Here is a 22,760-nt window from a genome sequence, read left to right on the forward strand (position 1 = left end):
TTGCATAACTGTTCTCTCTGCCTGGAAAACACCCTGCCCATCCTGTCTGGGAAACTCCTACTCAACTCTCAGAATGAAGCTCAGTCATTGCTTCCTCTAAAAACTCTTTCTGGACAATTTTGCTAGAATTGGCCATTTCCTTCTTGTTCTGCCCCACTGATCCCATGAGGCCACTTGTGGCATCTGGGTTGCTTTTAATTAGTTATCTATACATTTACTTTCAACTGTACAACTTGCTGAGGGCATTAATAATGCCCAATAAGAATTGAGTCCTTACTATACGACAGGAATTTCACATTTCTCTCATTGATTTCCACAACTCAGTGAAGTAGATACTATTTCTGCATCCAGAAATGATCCAACAGAAAGATGATCCAACATGGCAGAGCTGAGATGAACATTCTCTTAATCCTGTCTACACTCTGAAACAGCAAACTTTGTGCCTTGTCATGAGTGTCAAGGTCTTAGTACACAGCTTGACATGTAATCATGACCAATATGGGCATGAATGCAGTAGTTTGGTAATATTTTAAAAAAAAATTAAAAAACAAGATTTTGAAATCTATCCATCTTTCTTATTTTTGTTACTATTATTTATTTCTCTATTTTGATTAACTATAAAATCTTTCAATAAACAGATCCAATTTCAGCATTCTTGAGGTATCCACGAAGGAAAGAATCTGGAAAAGTGTATCCTACTTTGGGCTTCCCTGATAGCTCAATTGCTAAAGAATCCACCTGCGATGTAGGAGACCTCGGTTGGGTTCCTGGGTCAGGAAGATCCTCTGCAGAAGGGATAGGCTACCCACTCCAATATTCTTGGGCTTCTCTTGTGGCTCAGCTGGTAAAGAATCCACCTGCCATGTGGGAGACCTGGGTTGGGAAGATCCTCTGGAGAAGGGAAAGGCTACCCACTCCAGTATTCTGGCTTGGAGAATTCCATGGACTGTATAGTACATGGGGTCACAAAGAGTCAGACACGACTGAATGTCAATCATGCTTCTAGTCTATCTGTATAGACAGAACGATTTAGGAGAGGAAAAGGGCTTGTACCTATACATTTGTAAGTCATTTTACACAAATTTTAGACAACACTGACAGAAGCAGAAGATATTAAGAGGTGGCAAGAATACACAGAAGAACTGTAGAAAAAAGATCTTCACAACCCAAATAATCACAATGATGCGATTGATCACTCACACTTACCAAGAGCCAGACATCCTGGAATGCGAAGTCAAGTGGGCCTTAGGAAGCATCACTACAAACAAAGCTAGTGGGGGTGATGGAATTCCAGTTGAGCTATTTCAAATCCTAAAAGATGATACTGTGAAAGTGCTGCACTCAATATGCTAGCAAATTTGGAAAACTCAGCAGTGGCCACAGGACTGGTAAAGGTCAGTTTTCATTCCAATCCCAAAGAAAGGCAATGCCAAAGAATGCTCAAACTGCTACACAATTGCACTCATCTCACATGCTAGTAATGTTCACAATTCTCCAAGTCAGTCTTCAGCAATATGTGAGCCATGAACTTCCAGATGTTCAAGTGGTTTTAGAAAAGGCAGAGGAACCAGAGATAAAATTGCCAACATCCACTGGATCATCAAAAAAAACAAGAGAGTTCCAGAAAAACATCTATTTCTCCTTTATTGACTATGCCATAGCCTTTGACTGTGTGGATCACAATAAACTGGAAAATTCTTCAAGAGATGGGAATACCAGACTGGTTCCAAGTAGGAAAAGGAGTACGCCAAGGCTGTATATTGTCACCCTGCTTATTTAACTTCTATGCAGAGTGCATCATGATAAACGCTGGACTGGAGGAAGCACAAGCTAGAATCAAGATTGCCAGGAGAAATATCAATAACCTCAGATATGCAGATGACACCACCCTTATGGCAGAAAGTGAAGAAGAACTAAAGAGCCTCTTGATGAAAGTGAAAGAGGAGAGTGAAGAAGTTGGCTTAAAGCTCAACATTCAGAAAACGAAGATCATTGCATCCGGTCCCATCACTGCATGGGAAATAGACGGGGAAACAGTGGAAACAGTGCAGTGGATGACTTTATTTTTTGGGGCTCCAAAATCACTGTAGATGTTGACTGCAACCATGAAATTTAAAAACGCTTACTCTTGGGAAGGGAGGTTATGACCAACCTAGATAGCATATTAAAAAGCAGAGACATTACTTTGTCAACAAAGGTCCATCTAGTCAAGGTTATGGTTTTTCCAGTGGTCATGTATGGATGTGAGAGTTGGACTATAAAGAAAGCTGAGTTCCAAAGAATTGATGCTTTTAAACTGTGGTGTTGGAGAAGACTCTTGAGTGTCCCTTGGACAGCAAGGAGATCCAACCAGTCCATCCTAAAGGAGATCAGTCCTTGGTGTTCATTGGAAGGACTGGTGTTGAAGCTGAAACTCCAGTACTTTGGCCACCTGATGGGAAGAGCTGACTCATTTGAAAAGAACCTGATGGTGGGAAAGATTGAGGGCAGGAGGAGAAGGGGACGACAGAGGATGAGATGGTTGGATGGCATCACTGACTAAATGGACATGGGTTTGGGTGGACTCCAGCAGTTGGTGATGAACAGGGAGGCCTGGTGTGCTGCAGTTCATGGGGTCAAAAAGAACTGGACATGACCGACTGAACTGAACTGACCATCTCAAAGCATCCCCCTGCTCCCAGAGTCCTCAGAAGCTCCTTGGTGTAATCACTGCTCTGGTGTTAGTAAGTAAGGGAAAATACTTACAGGGAGAAATTATCCAGAGGTGGCAGAAGTAACATAAAGAAAGAAACTGGATGGATCGTTGAGGCTGTCTAGAAATAGGAAAGGAAGGAATAAAAGCAGAGAGATGAATGGGGAAGTAGCCCTTGTTAGTAAAGCTTACCTGATGTGTTATTTGGTGGGGCAGCATGTGCTGGCATCAGCCTGGCAGAGCCCCATTTGGGTTTCACTTTGTAGTTCTGTGGTCTGCTCCTCTGTAAGTTACTGTTACACTGACATGTGGTTTCTTACTCTTAGGTGATGGTGGTGATTTAGTCACTAAGTCGTGTCCCACTCTTGCACCTTTAAGAATTGTAGCCCACAAGGCTCCTCTGCCCATGGGATTCTCCAGGCAAGAATACTGGAATGGGTTGCCATTTCTGCAAATGGAAGAAGATCTTCTCCAGGAGATCTTCCCAACCCAGGGACTACAGTCTTCTACACTGCAGGCAGTCTCCTGCATTGCAGGTATTCTCATGCATTTCAGGCAGATTCTTTACCCTGAGCCACCAGTGAAGTCCCCTTACTCTTAGAGCCTGAATCAACTTGACCCAAGCCAGTACTCAGTCCTCAGTGGAGGAAGCTATTCAGTAGTTTTTTAATGGCACTTCATTCACTAAAACGGGCCCCCAGCCCTAGGGATTCATGGAGAATTTCCCTGACAACAATCATATCTAGAGACTTCTCTTCCATTGGCACATTATTTGTACCACAGACTGAACTAGCATGAGGACCAAAGAAGAACCTGAGGGATGACTAAGGAGAGTAAATCCTAATGCACTGCCCAGGGGTATAAATATAGTAAAATTATTGGTGTGTAATTTGAACCTTCGGTATTTTTGGGTGTATCCATGTGCTTTACCTATAGAACTTCATTGCCTCCTTCCTCTTTCTTTCCAGCCCAACTTCTTCCTATTTAGCATAGGATGTAATGACTGAGGCATCACTGGCCACCTGGAATCCTGTGGCAATCATAAGAGTGGAAGCTACCTGTTAATACTAGAGCAAAATGTCAGAAGGAACTTGGGACCCTAATGGCCATGGACCTGTCTTACCAGCTCTAAACCTGTAAAACTTCAGACACTCTACATATATGAGAGAAAAACTCCTTGTGGTATTTAAGTCACAACTATTACTGTCTCTCTTTCTAGCAGCTGAACATAATTTCTATCTGATACAGGGCTTTATAGACTATAAGATATCATATACATGAGGCCCTATTGAGCAAAATGTGTCAAATACATTAGCTTTTCCTGAACCTCTGAGCTGTAGGTCAAGGTTATTTGTCATATTTCTTATTGTGAAAACCAGTGTGTGTACTGGAGAGTGTAAAATAGAAGACTCCCATTGCTGAAAGTACTGTATCTGCCTTGCCAGAAGCAGAGATTTCAGTGCAATGTCAAGGTACTTCAGTATTTAAAAAGAAAATTCCCTTTGATGAACTCTTTGACTGGATTGCTATATATAGGAATATTTAGGTTTAAGCAATCACTTGTTAATTATCACAATATTTTAAGCAATTATTTGCTAATTACCATATAAGTTCAAACAGGAGATGGCAAGAGTGAACACTGACATTTTAGGAATCAGTGAACTAAAATGGACTAGAATGGGTGAATTTAATTCAGGTGACCATTGGATCTATTGTGGGCAAGAATCCCTTAGAGGAAATGGAGTAGCCCTCATAGTCAACAAAACAGTCTGAAATGTGGTACTTGGGTGCAATCTCAAAAACGACAGAATGATCTCTGTGTGTTTCCAAGACAAACCATTCAATATCACAACAATCCAGGTCTATGCCCCAACCACTAATATTGAAGAAACTGAAGTTGAATGGTTCTGTGAAGATGTAAAAGAACTTCTAGAACTGAAAAAAAGATGTCCTTTTCATCACGGGGGACTGGAATGCAAAAGGAGCAAGTCAAGAGATACCTGGAATAACAGGTTTGACCTTGCAGTCCAAAATGAAGCAGGGCAAAGGATAACAGAGTTTTGCCAAGAGAACACATTGGTTATAGCAAACACCCTTTTCCAACAACACGAGGCAACTCTACACAAGGACATCACCAGACAGTCAATACCAAAATCATATTGATTATATTCTTTGCAGCTGAAGATGAAGAAGCTCTAAACAGTCAGCAAAAACAAGACTGGGAACTGACTGTAGCTCAGATCATGAACTCCTGATTGCCAAATTCAGACTTAAATTGAAGAAAGTAGGGAAAACCACTAGACCATTCAGGTATGACCTAAATCAAATCACTTACAATTATACAGTGGAAGTGACAAATAGATTCAAGGGATTAGATCTAATAGACAAAATGCTTGAAGGATGATGGATGGAGGTTCGTGACACTGTACAGGAGGAAGTGATCAAGACCATCCCCAAGAAAAAGAAATGCAAAAAGGCAAAATGGTTGTCTGAGAAGGCCTTACAAATAGCTGAGAAAAGAAGAGAAGCTGAAGGAAAAGGAGACAAGGAAAGATATATCCATCTGAATGGAGTTCCAAAGAATAGCAAGGAGAGATAAGAAAGCCTTCCTAAGTGATGAGTGCAAAGAAATAGAGGAATACAATAGAATGGGAAAGACTAGAGATCTATTCAAGAAGATTAGAGATACTGAGGGAATATTTCATGCAAAGATAGTCACAAAAAAAGGACAGAAACCATATGGACCTAACAGAAGATATTATGAGGTGGCAAGAATACACAGAAGAACTATACAAAAAATACCTTAATGACTCAGATAACCATGATGGTGTGATCACTCACCTAGAGCCAGACATCCTGGAATGTGAAGTCAAGTGGGTCTTAGGAAGCAGCACTATGAACAAAGCTAGTGGAGGTGATGGAATTCCAGCTGAGCTATTTCACATCCTAAAAGATGATGCTGGTAAAGTGCTGCACTCAATATGCCAGCAAATTTGGAAAACTCAGCAGTGGCCACAGGACTGGAAAAGGTCCGTTTTCATCCCAATCCCAAAGAAAGGCAACAGCAAAAATTATTCAAACTACCGCACAAATGCACTCATCTCACAGGCTAGCAAAATAATACTCAACATTTTCCAAGCCAGGCTTCAACAGTACATGAACCAATAATTTCCAGATGTTCAAGCTGGATTTAGAAAAAGCAGAGGAACCAGAGATCAAATTGCCAATATGTGTAGGATCATCGAAAAAGCAAGAGACTTCCAGAAAAACATCAACCACTGCTTCATTGACCATGCTAAAGCCTTTGATGGGTGGGTTACAATAATGTGTGGAAAATTCTTCAAGAGATGGAAATACCAGACCACCTGACCTGTCTCCTGAGAAACCTGTATGCAGGTCAAGAAGCAACAGTTAGAACTGGACATGGAAAAACACACTGGTTCCAAATTGGGAACCCTTCTTATTTAATGTATATGCAGAGTACATGATGTGAAATGCAGGGCTGGATGAAGCACAAGCTGGAATCAAGATTGCTGGTAGAAATATCAATAATCTCAGATATGCAGATGACCCCACCCTTATGGCAGGAAGTGAAGAAGAACTAAAGAGCCTTTGAGGAAGGTGAAAGAGGAGAGTGAAAAAACTGACTTAAAACTCAACATTCAATAAACAAAGATCATTGCATCTGGTCCCATCACGTCATGGCAAATAGATGGGGAAACAATGGAAACAGTGACAGACTTTATTTTCTTGGGTTCCAAAATCACTGCAGATGGTGACTGCAGCCATGAAATTAAAAGACATTTGCTCCTTGGAAGAAAAGCTATGACCAACCTAGACAGCATATTAAAAAGCAGAGACATTACTTTGCCAACGAAGGTCCGTCTGGTCAAGGCTATGGTTTTTCCAGTAGTCATGTATGGATGTGAGAGTTGGACTATAAAAAAAGCTGAGTGCTGAAGAATTGATGCTTTTGAACTGTGGTGCTGGAGAACAGTGGACTCTTGAGGGTCCCTTGGACTACAAGGGTTCCAACCAGTTCATCCTAAAGGAAATCAGTCCTGAATATTCATGGGAAGGACTGATGCTGAAGGTGAAGCGCCAATACTTTGGCCACCTGATGCAAAGAGCTGACTCATTTGAAAAGACCCTGATGCTGGGAAATATTGAAGGCAGAAGGAGAAGAGGACAGCAGAAGATGAGATGGCTGGATGGCATCACCCACTCAATGGACATGAGTTTGAGTAGTTCTGGGAGTTGGTGATGGACCAGGAAGTGTGGTGTGCTGCAGTCCATGGGGTGGCAAAGTGTCAGACACGACTGAGCGACTGGCCAACAACAACCATATAAGTTCCTTTTATTACTAAGGAGTTACTTTTTTGAGCACCTGCAATATGTTAGGCAGTGTATTAGGTAGCTACATCCATTATTTCACTAAATACTCTCAGTAACCCAGGGAGGTTAATATCAAAAGTGGTTACTGTGGTTTCTTTTCCTTTCTGGCAAAATGAGCTCTTTAATATTTGAATTAATGTCCTAGGCCAACTTTCAATGAATTTGTTTTATCTAGATTGCCAAAGACTTTTCCTTAATAGAATCTCATAGAGGTTCAGTTGTAAAGTTTCAGCATTATTTCCACAGGGGTTATTAGCCATCATTAATATCAGAGATCCTCTCCCTCCCATTCCTTAATTTACATAGAATTAAAAACCTTTCACCAAGCTCCTCATGTTAGCTGTTCAGCCTCAGTCCTGCTTGGTTGGAGGTATGTGTTTGACTTTGGGTTCTAGTGGGTAGTAGTATTAGTCCAAAGACTAGAACCAAAGTCCTAGGCAGTGAATGGATAATAGAAACCATGAGAGTGGATAATCCCCCCAGGGAGAATCAAGCTGTGAACAAACTTTGACAAGTTAAATGGATAATCACAACTCACACGCTGACATGCCAGCTCATACACTCCATCTCTGGACACCATTCTCTGAAAACCTAAAATGGGAGTTGAGTTTCTTAATATGTATCTCCCTGTAGGTCAGCATGGTGATGAGAGCCACCTTATCTTGAAGAAAAACTTTGGAGAACATGGCCAGCAGATACTAGGGACTTAATAAGTGAATAACTATTCCTATTTTATAAAGGAAGTTATGAAAGAAAATTAGCTGGCTTAGTGGTTAAACAGTGGACTGGAAGTGTCAACGCATGACAATACAAGACACTTTGAGCAATGCTTCCAAGGCTCTCAGTGCCTCAGAAGAGTCAGGAGGGTCCACATGTGACATTCATTTTTATGAAATAAGTTTTCCTGAAGTATATATGTGCTTCTGTTAGATTATGTTTTCAGCTCTAAACTGAAGAAGTAGAGGAAGATGATAGATATGTATTTATAAATTTATTTTACACCACAGATATGGTTATTAAAAATAGGTAATATAAAATAAAATGAAAACCCTTAGACCAGAGCTGAGTTGTTTTCCACTGCCAACAAGGTCCTAACATAGACCTACAGAGTTTAGCATAGTTACCTGTTTAGAATCTGTTTTTGCTTCTCTCTTAAAGTTCAGAAAGACAAGGAATGCTGAAGTGAGAACTGTGACTAGAGAAGGTGTAGAGGCAGAGCTTGACAAAGTTGTACCCAGTTCTTCAACGTGAGTCAGTTAAGGTAGTGAGATGAGGCAGGAGAGACGAGGTGTGACCCTGTGTACAATGATTGAATCTGCTCATAGTAACCTTTTATAAGACAGGCCTGGAAATTACACATGATCTTTGTTTGGATAAGAAGAATTTTCATGTTCTAGGTTAAAGAACATAGCAATAAGGCCTTTGCCTTTCAGCAAAAATTTCCTTCAAAGAGCCCCACAGTCATCACCACATTCATTTTGTACAAAATCACAGAGCATTCTGGAGTGCAGTGATATTCATGCATCAATAAGATATACTCACGTAAGAAGGAATCAGTTCTTCTTTCAAGGCATTCATGGTAGGTATGTATTGGGAATAGTACCTCCACTCTTTTAGGCCACTGGGTATCCAGCTAATGAGTGCTTTGAAAGATTAGGATGTTTCATGTGTTAGACACCAAATAATGGGATTATTGAATGAAATTTCACTTATTTGGATAGTTCTGTATCTTGAAGACAGTGTCAACCATCAGTAAATGACACCCTAGTGACTAAGAAGAGTCAATGGGCCTATTGTAAATTTGCCTTGCATTCTTTTCAGCAAAAGATTTTTCCTTCTCATTGAATACAGCTGGACAATCACAAAGAGAAAAGCCATACCTGTAGTATTCATCTCCCACAAAGAAAAGGGTCTTCTGTGCATCCTTGAGATAGACCGCAGCATCTATTCGCTGCACATATCTTGGGAATCCAAAGTCATAAATAGTCCGAGGAGGACCTTGCATTTGGAATCCTCTTGTTATCCAATAGTGGGGTCCTGGAACCAGAAATTAAAGTTTACAAAAACTCCGTACTCTTTAGTGATGCCCTTCACTCTTTAGGATTTCTATGCAGGATTACAAATGAGGCTAGTTTATGGGATATTTGCCATGGCTAAAACAAGTCTCTATTCAGTTCAGTAAAAGACTTTAAACTTGCCCTGGAGGCAGAAATCCCTAGTTATGCCTTATGAAGGCAATAATACTGATACAACTGTGTCTTAAATGCAACACATTCATTTTTTTCAAGATATTTTTCATCTGTATAATCTCATTTCAGTCTTATATATGTGTGAGAGAGAAGGAAGGGGCAAGTGAAACACAAATGCTGTTTCTTGCTTAAATTGGCACTAATCTTCTATCCTCAGCCCTTGGCATTAAGAAAATACAATCTAAACTGATAGCTAACATTTGCTGGACAATTTCCATTGGCTAGCTACAGTCACATCTTCAAGGTTGTTATTATAATAACTATTTTGCACAGGGAGAAATGAAGATGCAGAGCAATTGGATAACTTCCCTAAGGCACTCAAATAGTAAAGGGCTGGAGACAGGGTCCAGACGTCTCTCTGCTCCCAGATGCTTGTACTGCTTTGCTGAGGTTTCCACACTGACTTTTGTGAATTAGAGGCTCTCAGCAGAGAATACCATGTCACTCAGAGCAGAGGTCTGGGGAGGGGCGTGGCAGGGCGGGGCAGGGAGCAGGTTTCTAGCTTCCTGGACACTTGCTTATCACCGAGCCTCACCGGACTGCATCTTTGGCTCTGGAAGAGTTTGATAGTCACCGTCACTGCTGTCAGCGTCACAATATGGTAGAGGGATGTTTCATCCCCAGTCTGAGGAGCAGGAATGGCTGGAACTGCTCTGTGGTCACTAACAAACATTGATGGTTCTGGGTGCTCCAGACACACCGTGTCCTGTACCCTGCCACTTCTTTCTTGGCGGGATCTTCAGCATACCTTTAAAGAAGTAGGCTGTGCCCCTCTCAGCCACTTCGTAAGCTGCATCCACATTGGACATAAGTTGGGGGAAGGAGCTGGTGATGGTGCTGGGCCGGATCCCTGACATCAAGTGAACCTGCCGACGCCAGAAAATCCTATTTGGTGACAGAAAAGAAATAAGATCAGGGTTGACTTAGATCTTCAACTGAACTTGGACTGCAATATACGGCAAACCACATTTTAGAGGCAATTTCTAAATGCCTCTTGCCCATGTCTTGTTTTTAAGTAGAATATATATATTTTGGCTTTAGTAATCCATTTCTTTTTCCTTTTCATTCTTTTAGCATCTCTGTAATTCTTTTTCCTTCATTTCTTTAAGGATGTTCAAAGCATGGAAGGAAATAGCAGGGGTTGACATCAATGATGTATACACTTAAGCTGTGCACCTTCCTATTCCAAGTATCATTTGCTACAAATTTCCCATTTTTCTTCTGATTTTTTTATTGTGTGTGTGTTTGTGGTTTTTTAAAATTTTTTAAATTTATTTTTTAGTTGAAGGATAACTGCTTTACAGAATTTTGTTGGTTTCTGCCAAACATCAACATGAATCAGATCTTTTGAAAATTAAAATCTCATAAAGGTAGCCATTCAGGTGCATTTTATGAGTATTATATAAATAAGCCAAACTTTTGTGGTTTGGAGATGCTAATTACTTCCAGTAAAAACAGCAAAAACATTAACAATTATAAATTATGTTGCCTATTTACTTATCTATTGAAGGTGTTTATATCTTAGGACCTAATGACATGTTCACACAAATCTGGTACCTACACATTAACTTAAGATTTAGCAGCCTAACCATCCATTTTCCCAATATTATTTACATAAAATTGTGGGAGTATACACGAGGGTACTGGTCTGAAAATTTCAATGTAAGTGTGGTCTATTTTGAATTTTTGAGTTTAAAATCATTCTTATAAAATATGAATAATTTACTGACTTAATAGAAGCTAGAATCAACACATAAAATTATTTGTGGACAGGGAACTTAAGGGAAAGTTTTGACTTTTAATTTTCCATGTGGTAAATTTAGGCACTCCTCAAACATTCTGTTGAGCTTCAGTTAATTTAATGAATATTTGTGAGCACCTAGCAGCAGGCACTGAGTTAGACCTTGGGATGAAACACTGAACAAGATTCAGGTTCTGCCTTCAAGAAGCTATCATCTAGTAGTAGAGGCGGATAACTAGTTAGACACCGTGTGTGCTTAGTCGCTTTATTCGGGTCTGACTCTTTGAGACCCTCATGGACTGTAGCCCGCCAGGCTCCTCTGTCCATGGGATTCTCCAGGCAAGAACACTGGAGTGAGTTGTCATGCCCTTTTCCAGGGGATCTTCCCAACCCAGGGATCGAACCCAGGTCTCTTGCATTATAGGCAGATTCTTTACCATCTGAGCAACCCGGGAAGCCCAATTAGACATTATAATTTGTGCAATGTAGAGTCAAGTTCATGATGTTCAGGAGCATAGAGTGTACCCCATAAGAGGGATGCTGCATATAGGGGTCTGGTGAGGCTATCTGGGTGAGCTGATGATGAAATCCAAAGAACAGCTCTATTGAGAGAGAGGAATATTTTTTTCATGTTCCTAAGCAGCATCATGGTGCAGAAAAGAAAGCACATTGTGTTTTAGAAAACTGAAAGCTGTCTTTGCACCTCTAATGCTGACCATTATCTCCAAGCTTGTTTCATAATCTCTTAAATGTAAACAATAATACCTGGCCTATCCCATGCGATCACTATAAGAGGATCAACTGAGATAAAGCATGTGAAAGTGCATCATAAACTGTAAAGTGCCGCTTGGCTGGATATTGTCCATTTTAAAAATAATTATTTGGGCACCTACCATAGATAATACTCAATGTGGCAGGAGACTGTTGAGGGTTTGCTTCCTCTCCCCAAGCCTTATACATCACCGCCTTATCTAGACTGTAGGTATTTTTGTTGTTGTTGTTGTGCTAGTTAAGTTTTACTGGGGGCAAAATAAGGACTGTAGGGTGGGAGACAGCACCTCAGATGGCTCTGAGAAATTGCTCCAAATATGCAGGGTGAGGGAAGGTCAGTATATATATTTGGTTTTGGTGAAGAGGGAATATATATAATCAAGTACACATTTTTCCAGAAGGTTTCTGCTAGTCTGGTGAAGCTTTCTGCTAGTCACAAGGAATAGCTGTCACCACAAGGATTTTAGTGCTTTTCTAGATATGAGGAGGTACAAAAATTAGGCTCATAAAATCAGTTCCTAAAAATATCTTCTGAAAACCCATTCTGCCAGCTTTTCCCTGAGCACAGAGTGCCTCATTTTTGCTCTCCACCCTGAACATTTTTCGGGGGATGTTGAAAATCAGCAGCTGCTCCAGCTCATGATTTCATTCTTGTAGAGGTAGGTGAAAATTTGTAGTTGACAGGGCCCCCTCATGGTTACAAATTCGACCATACTTTGGGAGGCATTTCATGACCATTTCATCCCATGGAGCAAGGAACTCATTCTTAGGTCTGGCGAAGATTTTGCTGATAGGCCAGTCAGTGTACTGTTACTATCAACAGTAACCAAAGGGCTGGACCAACCTGTCTTACTCAGCCTCTTACAGTCCAGGAAAAATTTCCTCTTGTTTGTATCCCTCCATATCTAGAGTAATTACAATTATCAATTGCATACAGAACTATGTATTTTATCAACTGCTCCAAGTCACCTAGTTATTATTATTTTGTTGGAGATTCAGCCACACATTTGGTAATGCAGGAAACAACAATCTCATAAAATAGGCAAAGTGCAAATAACATAGCTAGCAGTATTATTAAAGTTATATGTAAGAATTAGGCCAAAATCTTCTATTAGGTGTGGGAAGCCCCTGATGGCTCAGCAGTAAAGAATCTGCCTGCAATGCAGGAAACATGGGTTCAGTCCCTGGAGAAGGAAGATCCCCTGGAGAAGGAAATGTCAATCCACCCAGTATTCTTGCCTGGGAAATCCTATGGACAGAGGAACCTGGCAGCCTACAGTCCATCAGGTCTCAAGAGTTGGACATAACTTAGCAACTAAACCACCATCACCATTCCATTAGGTGTAGCCCAGTGTATTCTCAGGTTGTCTGAATTAGTCTACTCTGTACCAATCTTTATCTTTCAAGGAAATTATATATTTACACTGTATGTATTAACAGATAGAAAACTTAGACCCAGAAAGACTGGGAGGCTCCAATGTCAGTGAGAGGCTAAGGCCAGACAAAGTCAATTAAATTCCAGTTTCCTTGATTTTCATCATACCCCCTAATTTCTCAACTTGCTCCTTCTCAGCCTTGTAACCTCTGGTTTTCCTCTGTTTATAACTTGACCGCTTACCCAATGAGATCTGGCCTTTTCTGGAGGCCAGAAGAACTGCTTTCCCCACTTCCTTCTCTTCACCATCACAAAGTGAGCACTTGTTTGGGTATCCAGAAGAATCAGGTAATAAATATAGAAAAACAGATTAAGTCAAAAGCTCATAATTTCATCTTTGATAAGGAGGCCAAAAAATGGATTCATTGGGAACTCATGAGGAATCCAAAAAGCATTTTCCAACTAATTCAACACAATATGTAATTCCAAAATGCTGACTCTGCTCAAGTCACTGTGCTAGATTTTCTCTAAGGCACAAAGTGTGCCTTTCAGGCACTTAAAATAATGAGCATGAGGAAAGTGGGAAGGATGAGGAGCAGACACATTGTCTAATAATCAGGCTCTTTCTGAATTACATCTCTGATGAGGTTAACTTCCAGCTGCTTTCTCTTCTTGGGTACTCTAGAGCTGGGAAGTATTATCTTTCATTTCTCATTTAAAAATCATGTGGGAATTTTTAAATTCTCATTTAAAAATCAAGTGACTCTAGGCAAATTAAATCAATTCTTTCATTTGAAGTTGCATGTTATTGATGTCCCAGATGACTCAATGTGAGAGGTAGTAAAGTGCAATGGCTAAGAGTTTAGGCAAACCAAAATGTACTTTTAGAACTGTTCACAGGTGGTAGAATCTTATATTACTTACTTGACTTAGGATATTGTGGGTATTGTGAGGATTAAATTGATGTAAAGTATCATTATAAACTAAGAATAATTTTGTGACATGGAAGACATTTTTTAATGAGTGGTGATAGTTTTGGTTGTCACAGCTAGGAGTGGGTAATGCTTTTGGAGTCTAGTGAAAACCAGGGATATCATTTTATTTACCTTTTACAATGCACTGGATAGCCCAGCATGGCATAGACTTGTCTGACTCAAAATATCAGTAGTGCCAAAGTCAAGAAACCTTGGCTTAAACACTGTTATGACATATTAGAATGTATACATGATAAATACTAATAACTAATAAACACTATGTATATGTGATACTTATGTAAAGTATCACAGGTTCCAAAAGAATCTTTACTCATTAAAAATTTTATATTAATGAAGAAAAATTATATCTTGTGGGTAATAAAGTGATAAGACACATATTCAGAAGATTTACAAACTTAGACCTATAGATTACAATAATAAATAAATTAAAATTGACCAAAAAAGGTATAACAATTAACCTCCTAATATACCTGTGAATAGAGTTAAAGTGTAAGGCAAAAAAAAAAGAAAATCTATAAAATTATTAGAAAAGAGGAACTGATGGGAATGGAAAGATATCCCATGCAAATGGAAATCAAAAGAAAGTTGGAGTAGCAGTACTCATATAAGACAAAATGTGTTGTTGCTGTTTAATCACTAAGTCAAGTCCAACTCTTGCAACCCCCTGGACTGTAACCTTCCAGGTTCCTCTGTCCAGTGGATCTTCCAGGGAAGAATACTGAAATGGGTCGCCATTTCCTTCTCCAGGGGATAGTCCTGACCAAGGGATCAAATGCATGTCTCTTCCATTGGCAGGCAGATTCTTTACTTCTTTACTGAGTCACTAAGGAAACCCAAGACAAAATAAACTAGGATAAAGACTACTGGAACCCTCTTGCACTGATGGTCAGAATATAAATTGATAAAGTGACTGTGGAGAACAGTATGGAGGCTCCTTAAATAACTAAAAATAGAACTACCATATGACCCAGCAATCCCACTACTGGTCATAAACCCTGAAAAAGCCATGTTTCAAAAAGACACGTTTACCTCAATGTTCATTGTGGCACTATTTATAATAGCCATGACATGGAACCACCTAAATGTCCATCAACAGAGGAATGGATAAAGAAGATGTGGTACATATAGACAATAGAATATTACTTAATCATAAAAGGGAATGAAATTGGGTCATTTGTAGAGATGTGGATGGACCTAGAGGCTGTTATACAGAGTGAAGTAAGTTAGAAAGAGAAAAACAAATATAGTATATCAATGCATATATGTGGATCTAGAAAAATGGTATAGATAATTTTATCTGCATAGTGGAAATAGAAACACAGATGTAGAGAACAAATGTATGGACACTAAGGGAGGAATGAGAGGTGGGATGGATTGGGAGATGGATATTGACATATATACACTACTATGTATAAAACAGATAACTAATGAGAACCTACAGTACAGTTCAGTGCTCTGCGGTGACCTAAATGGAGGAAAACCCAAAAAAGAGGGGATATATGTATATGTATAACTGATTCACTTTTCTGTGTGGTAGAAACTAACACAACATCGTAAAGCAACTATAGTCCCATAAAAATTAATTTAAAAAATCATAAAGTGTTACAGGAGACAAAGAAGACACTATATAATGATCAAGGGATCAATACAAGAAGAAGACATAGCAATTGTATATGTGGCACTAGTGGTAAAGAACTCACCTGCCATTGAAAGAGATGTAAGAGATGTGGGTTTGATCCCTGGCTTGGGAAAAAGACCCTGGAGGAGGGCATGGCAACCCACTCCAGTATTCTTCCCTGGAGAAGCCATGGAAAGAAGAGCCTGGAGGGTTACAGTACATAGGGTTGCAAAGAGTCAGACATGAATGAAGCAACTTAGGACACACGTACACATGCACCCGACATAAACTTCCCAAGGGGCTCAGAGCAAAGAATCCACCTGCCAAGCAGGAGATGCAGGTTCAACTCTTGGGCCAGGAAGATCCCCTGGAGAGGGAAGTGTCATTCTGCTCCAGTGTTCTTGCCTGGAAAATCCCATGGAGAAAGGAGCCTGGTGGGCTACAGTCCATGGGGTCACAAAAGAGTTGGACATGACTTAGTGACTAAAGAAGAACAACAACAACATGGGAGCACCTGTTAACAGACATACAAGGAGACATACAAGGAGATATTGACAGTAACACAATAATAGCGGGGGACTTTAACACCCTACTTACGTAAATGGACAGATCATCCAGGCAGAAATCAATAAGGAAACACAAGGCTTAAGTGATGAATTAAACCAGATTAACTTAATTGATATTTATACAACATTCCATATGAAAGCAGTGGAATATTCATTCTTTTTAAGTGCGCATGGAGCATTCTCCAGGACAGATCACATGCTAGGCCACAAAGCAAGCTTCAGCAACTTATATAGATTGAATCATATAAAGCAGGTCCCCAACCCCCAGGCTGAGGACCAGTATTGGTCTGTGGCCTGTTAGGAAGTGGACCACACAGCAGGAAGTGAGTGGCAGAAAAGTGAGTGAAACTTCATCTGCCATTCCCGATTGCTTTCCATCATTCACATTACCACCTGAACCATGCCCACCCCCCACCTGCCCTGTCCATGGAAAAATTGTCTTCCACAAAACCAGTCCCTGGGGCCAAAAAGGTTGGGAACCACTGATATAAAGCACTTTTTTCATTCACAGTACTATGAGATTAGAAATCAACTACAAGATTTGTGCAAAAAAGCACAGATACATCAAGGCTAAACAATATGCTACTAAACAACCAATGGATCACTGAAGCAATCAAAGAGGAAATAAAACAAAATACCTAGAGACAAAAGAAAGTGAAATGCAATGATCCAAACCCTGTGGGATGCAGCAAAAGCAATTCTAAGAGGGAAGTTTATAGTGACACAAGCTTACCCCAGGAAACAAGAAAAACCTCAAATAAACAACTTAACCCTATACCTAAAGCAACTAGAGAAAGAAGGACAAATAAAACCCAAAGTTTGTAGAAGGGAAGAAATCATAAAGATCAGAGCAGAAATATTGAAAAAATGAAATGGAGACAAAAGAAAATGTAGAAAAGATCAATAAGACTAAAAGCCGGTTCTTTGACAAAATAAACACAATTTATAAATCTTTACCTAGACTCATCATGAGAAAAAGGAAGAGGGCCCAAATTAATAAAATTAGATATGAAAAAGGAGAAGTTACAACCAATACCATGGAAATATTAAAGACCATAAAAAACTACTACAAACAATTACATGCTGATAAAATGGACAACCCAGAAGAAATGGACAAATTCTTAGAAAGAAATCTTATAAAGCTTAGAAATCTCATAAAGCTAAACCAGGAAGAAATTAAAAAAATGAATAGATGAATTACAAATACTGAAATTGAATCTGTGATTTAAAAATTCCCAACAAACAAAAGCCCAGCACCAAATGACTTCACAGGCAAATTCTACTGCACATTTAAAGAAGAGTGAACACCTACCTTCTGAAACTCCTCCAAAAAATTGCAGAGGAAGGAACGCTCCCAAATTCATTTTATGAGGCAACCATCACCTTGATACCAAAACCAGAAAAAGATACCACACAAAAAAGAGCAGAAATAAACCCATGCGCCTATGGTCAATTAATCTATGACAAAAGTGGCAAGAATATACAATGGAGAAAACACAGTTTCTTCAATAAGTGGTGCTGGGAAAACTGGACAGCAACATGTAAAAGAATGAAAGTAGAATACTCTCTAATATCACACACAAAAATAAACTAAAAATGGATTAAAGACCTAACTGTAAGACTAGATACTATAAAACTGGTAGAGGAAAACATAGCTAGAGTATTCTTTGATATAAATTACAGCAATATCTTTTTGAATCCATCTCCTATAGTCATAGAAATAAAAAAGTAAACATACAGGATCTAATTAAACATAAAAGCTTTTGCACAGCAAAGAAAATCATAAACAAAATAAAAAGAGAACCTACAGAATGGGAGAAAATATTTGCAAAGAAAAACAATCTAACCAAAAAATGGGCAAAGGATTTAAACAGACATTTCGCCAAAGAAGATGTACAGATGGTCAAAAGGCAAAAAAAAATGCTCACCATCATTAATAATATTAGAGAAATGTAAATCAAAACTACAATGAGGTATCACTTCACACCAGTCAGAACAGTCAGCATCAAAAAGTCTAAACAATAGAGAGGGTATGGGAAAAAGGGAACCATCCTATACTGTTGCTGGGAATGTATATTGGTACAGTCCCTATGGAGAACAATAAGGAGGTTCCTTAAAAAACTAAAAATAGAGCTATATATAATCCTGCAATTCCACTCCTGGGTATATATCTGGAGAAAACCAATTTGAAATAATACATGCACTTTGATATTCACTGTGGCACTATTTACAAAAGCGAAGACATGGAAGCAACATAAGTATCCATCAACAGATGAATGGTTATGGAAGATGGGATATATATATATGTCTATATCTATCTATATATATATATATATACATACACATATATAGGTATATAATGGAACAATACTCATCCATAAAACAAATGAAATAATGCCATTTGTAGCTACATGGATGAACCTAGAGATTATCATACTAAGTGAAGTAAGCCAGACAGATAAAGACAAATATCATATGATATAGCTTATATGTGGAATCTTAAAAGACTGATACAAGTGAACTTACATACAAAAAGAATTAGACTCATGGATATAGCAAACAAATTTATGGTTACCAAGGCGAAAGGGAGAGAAGGCTAAAATAAGAGTTTTTGATTAACATATACACACTACTATATATAAAATAGATAATCAACAAAGACCTATTGTATAGCGCAGGGAACTATACTCAATATTTTATAAAAATCTATAAGAGAAAAGAATCTGAAAAAACATATGCATGTATAACTGAATCACACTGTTGTATTCCTTAAACTAACACAACTGTAAATCAACTATGTGTGTTCAGTTGTGTCTGACTCAGCAATGCTATGCAACCCACCAGGCTCCTCTGTCTATGCGATTTTCCTGGCAAGAATACTGCATTGCCATTTCCTGGCCCAGGGTATCTTCTTAATTCAGGGAAAGAACCCACGTCTCCTGCTTCTCCTGCATTGCAGGTAGATTCTTTTCTACTGAGCCACCAGGGAAACCCACTGTACTTCAATTAAAAAAAAAAAAAAAGAACAATTGCAGGATATTTTGAAAATAGTAGTGAAATAAACAGATCATATTAATAGTCTGTAATCTGATTTTAGGTAAGGAGGGCAAAACAATGGAGTCTATTGATATTAAAGACTTGCTGATAGATATTTAACTGCATTGTTTAGCCAGGAACCAAAGCTGTATCTGGAACTGTATCGGCTCAATAAATATTTGTTGACTAGATAGATAGATGTCACGGTTGTGTAGAACTTATCTAATCATCAGTTTTCATACTCTCTTTACTAAAGAACAGCAACTAAGTCATCAGGTCTGAGCAGAAGTCACCGGTAACATTCCTGACGCTCGCTGCCAGTCCTGTGAGCTCCCTGTGGCAGGGTTGTATGTTATTCATCTATGTAGTCTCGGGATTAGCAAGTCCTGGCACATCTGGGGCTTGACTGAAGTCTGTTAAGCTTTTTATCTTCTGTTGTTGCACCCCACTGTCTTCATTCCCCACCTGCTTGACTGATCCTCTTGGTCTTTCCTTTTTAGGAGACACGGTTACCTCTTTGCTGACTGTAATTCAGCAAGAGTGGATAGGTCCTTTCATTTTCCACTCTCTTCACCGCCGACCTTCCTTGACTCTTCTCTTCTCTGTCACTCCGTGCCCTAGTTTCAGGAGCAGTGAGTGTCTTTCTTCTTTCAGTCTTTTGATGCTGGGTTGAATTGATGCTTCTCTTCCGTGAGAATGCGCACTGTGGTGCAGTGAAAGAAACAACGGGTGCTCGAGACCTTATTTTGTTATTGGATGTGTGACCTTGTATGAGTCACTTAATTTTTCTGAGACTAAATTTCTTCTTGTCAAATAAGAATGAAAATAATAATAATAACTGCTAACATTTCAAAGGATCAATTGAGACAATACATATGAAAGTGTTTTATAAACTCTGGACTGCTACAGTCTTACAATTATTTGTAAATACTTTAAAAAGAAATGTTGTCACCTTACAAATTTATTAATTATGTAAAACTTAGAGTTTATCAATGGAACTAAATTTTCTTGTAAATTTTTCTCATTAATATAAAATTTTGTCAGTGGAAACTTTGAAATACAGTCACATCATTGGTCAAGAAGGCATTCATTTGCGGGGAGCTCACTAACCCGGGGTTTATATCAGGAGGTTTAAGAGGCCAAGAATCAGACATGCATCATCCATCTCACTGAAACCAAGGAAAACAGAGCTTATAAAATTAAAATCCTACATGTAGATAGTGGTTAAAACAGTGAAAACTATTCATTGTGTCTTTAAATTAAGTGTATATATCCATCTTTGGAGCCTATGGCAATCCACATTTTAAGTCACAACCTATGAAGATGTAAAGAACCTCGTCCTTAGTCAGAAGGAGGGGTTTCAGAAGAAACGACAGTGAATCAGCAATCTTTGTACACCTTCTGCCTCTTTGTCTGAATTCATAATACATAGCAGAGAATCAATCTAAGTAAATACAATGCCATGTGTTGACTTTCAGTGGTGCAACCTTATAGCCAGAAAAGAAATATCCTCAGGGAGACTGAAGGAGGAAGACTTCCTTTTTAGTTGTGCATGCTTTCCTCAAGCCCATGAAAATCTGGAAAATGCTAGGTTCCAATGGACTCACCTATTAATAATAGGAGAGGGTACTGATTTTATTGTCTTTCCTTCTGATAGAGCTTTGCATTTCTTTCTCTGCAACGGCTCCTTTTTATGCCTTCAAATGTTCCCAGGTATTTCTCAAACTGAAAAATCCTCATTTGACTCTGCTGCCTCTTCCAGTTATTGTCTTAACTCCTTGTTATTAATAAGATTTTCAAATGAATGATTTGAAAATGAATGATCTATACCATCACTCTTTGTGCATGTATGCTAAGTCGCTTCAGTTGTGTCTGACTCTTTGCGACCCTAGGGACTGTAGCGCTTCAGGCTCCTCTGACCATGGGATTCTCCAGGCAAGAATACTGGAGTGGGTTGCCAGGCCGTCCTCCAGGGAGTCTTCCTGACCCAGGGATCAAACCCTCATCTCTTATGCCTCTTGCACTGGCAGGGGGGTTCTTTACTATTAGTGCCACCTGGGAAGCCTGCCATTACCCTTTGCCTTTTCATTCCTTAGGATTTGGGTTCATTCCTTGTTCTTTAGTCGCTAAGTTGTGTCTGACTCTTTTCGACTCCATGGACTGTAGCCTTCCAGGTTTCTCTGTCCATGGGATTTCCTCAGGCCAAAATAAGGGAGTGGGTTTCCATTTCCTTCTCCAAGGGATCCTTCCCATGTAGGGATCGAACCCACATCTCCTGCATTAGCAGGCGGGTTCTTTACCACTGAGCCACCAGGGAAGCCCCAACTGTGCTGCTAAAGCTATAGTCCTTCATCATCCTGGACTGAAGTCCTGTTCTTCAGTTTTCAACCTGGTGACCTCAGCAGCATTGTCCACTACTGATCACTTAAAAAAAAAGGCAATCCTCTTTTCCCTGATTTATCTGGGGTTCCATTATAACAATTCTGTCTCTGATGTCAAGTAGACCTAGGTTAAAACTCTAGCTGGGAAAAAGAGTGTGAATTAAAGGAGCAGATACCTATAAAATGCTTAGGATAACATTGCACATTTCATAAAGGATCATGAAATGTCAGATTTTATAATTAATAATATTGTAAGAGTTTATCTAAAATTGAATTTTTCTTGATGCATCTAAATCTTTTTGATTTTCTTATCTAAGTGAGTGATGCTGCTACTTTCGACTCTCCTTTTCCATTGTTCTCATCAAATCAGTGTCAAGGTCCTGCTGGTGACTTTTTCAAGATGCCTCTTACATTCGTCCTTCTCTTCAGTCCCTACATGCGTGACCCTGAAACATATTTTTCTTTCCATTACTATATACGGTACATAACATTTTTCAGAATGTGACAATTAGTCAATCAGTCAGGGATTTACAGATGTTTTAAAATAAAGAACTCTTATTTTGAGAATAAAACAGCACATGCAGAAGCCTAGCAGATATTTTTGGGGACCTAGATACTGAAGAAGCTCCTCCTCCCTGTGGCTCTTCACCCAACCTGCAGGCCCAGGGCCCAGGGACAGAGGAGCCACCCCAAAGTGCTTTCCTTACTCATGCAAATGCATTCCAGTCAGAAGGCATTCATTCATTCAAGTCAAAATCCAGCATTCTCTTCACAGTTCCACTGCACAGCTGTGAGGTTTTCTATGTGAGTGATAGGAGACTCTGCGCTGGGTGTCAGCAGACTCCAAAATGAAGGATTTGGACATGATCAACTTTATGCCTATTCTACATGTGAAATGCTATTATTCTCCTGAGATCTGAAGCTGATAGACATATTCTTGA

General features: G+C 39.3%; 1 protein-coding gene across 1 annotated transcript in view; it reads right to left on the reverse strand.

The window, feature by feature from the left end:
* MMP20 (matrix metallopeptidase 20) overlaps positions 1-22,760 on the reverse strand; it is a 55,933-nt gene that overhangs the window by 10,129 nt on the left and 23,044 nt on the right. The window contains exons 7-8 of the mRNA XM_065945417.1: positions 10,085-10,221; positions 8,968-9,124 (exon numbers count right to left, since the gene is read on the reverse strand). Coding sequence (XP_065801489.1) covers positions 8,968-9,124; positions 10,085-10,221 — 294 coding nt within the window. The remainder of the gene's footprint in view (positions 1-8,967; positions 9,125-10,084; positions 10,222-22,760) is intronic.

Source organism: Muntiacus reevesi, chromosome 9 (assembly GCF_963930625.1).
Source record: "Muntiacus reevesi chromosome 9, mMunRee1.1, whole genome shotgun sequence".
Lineage (NCBI taxonomy): Eukaryota > Metazoa > Chordata > Mammalia > Artiodactyla > Cervidae > Muntiacus > Muntiacus reevesi.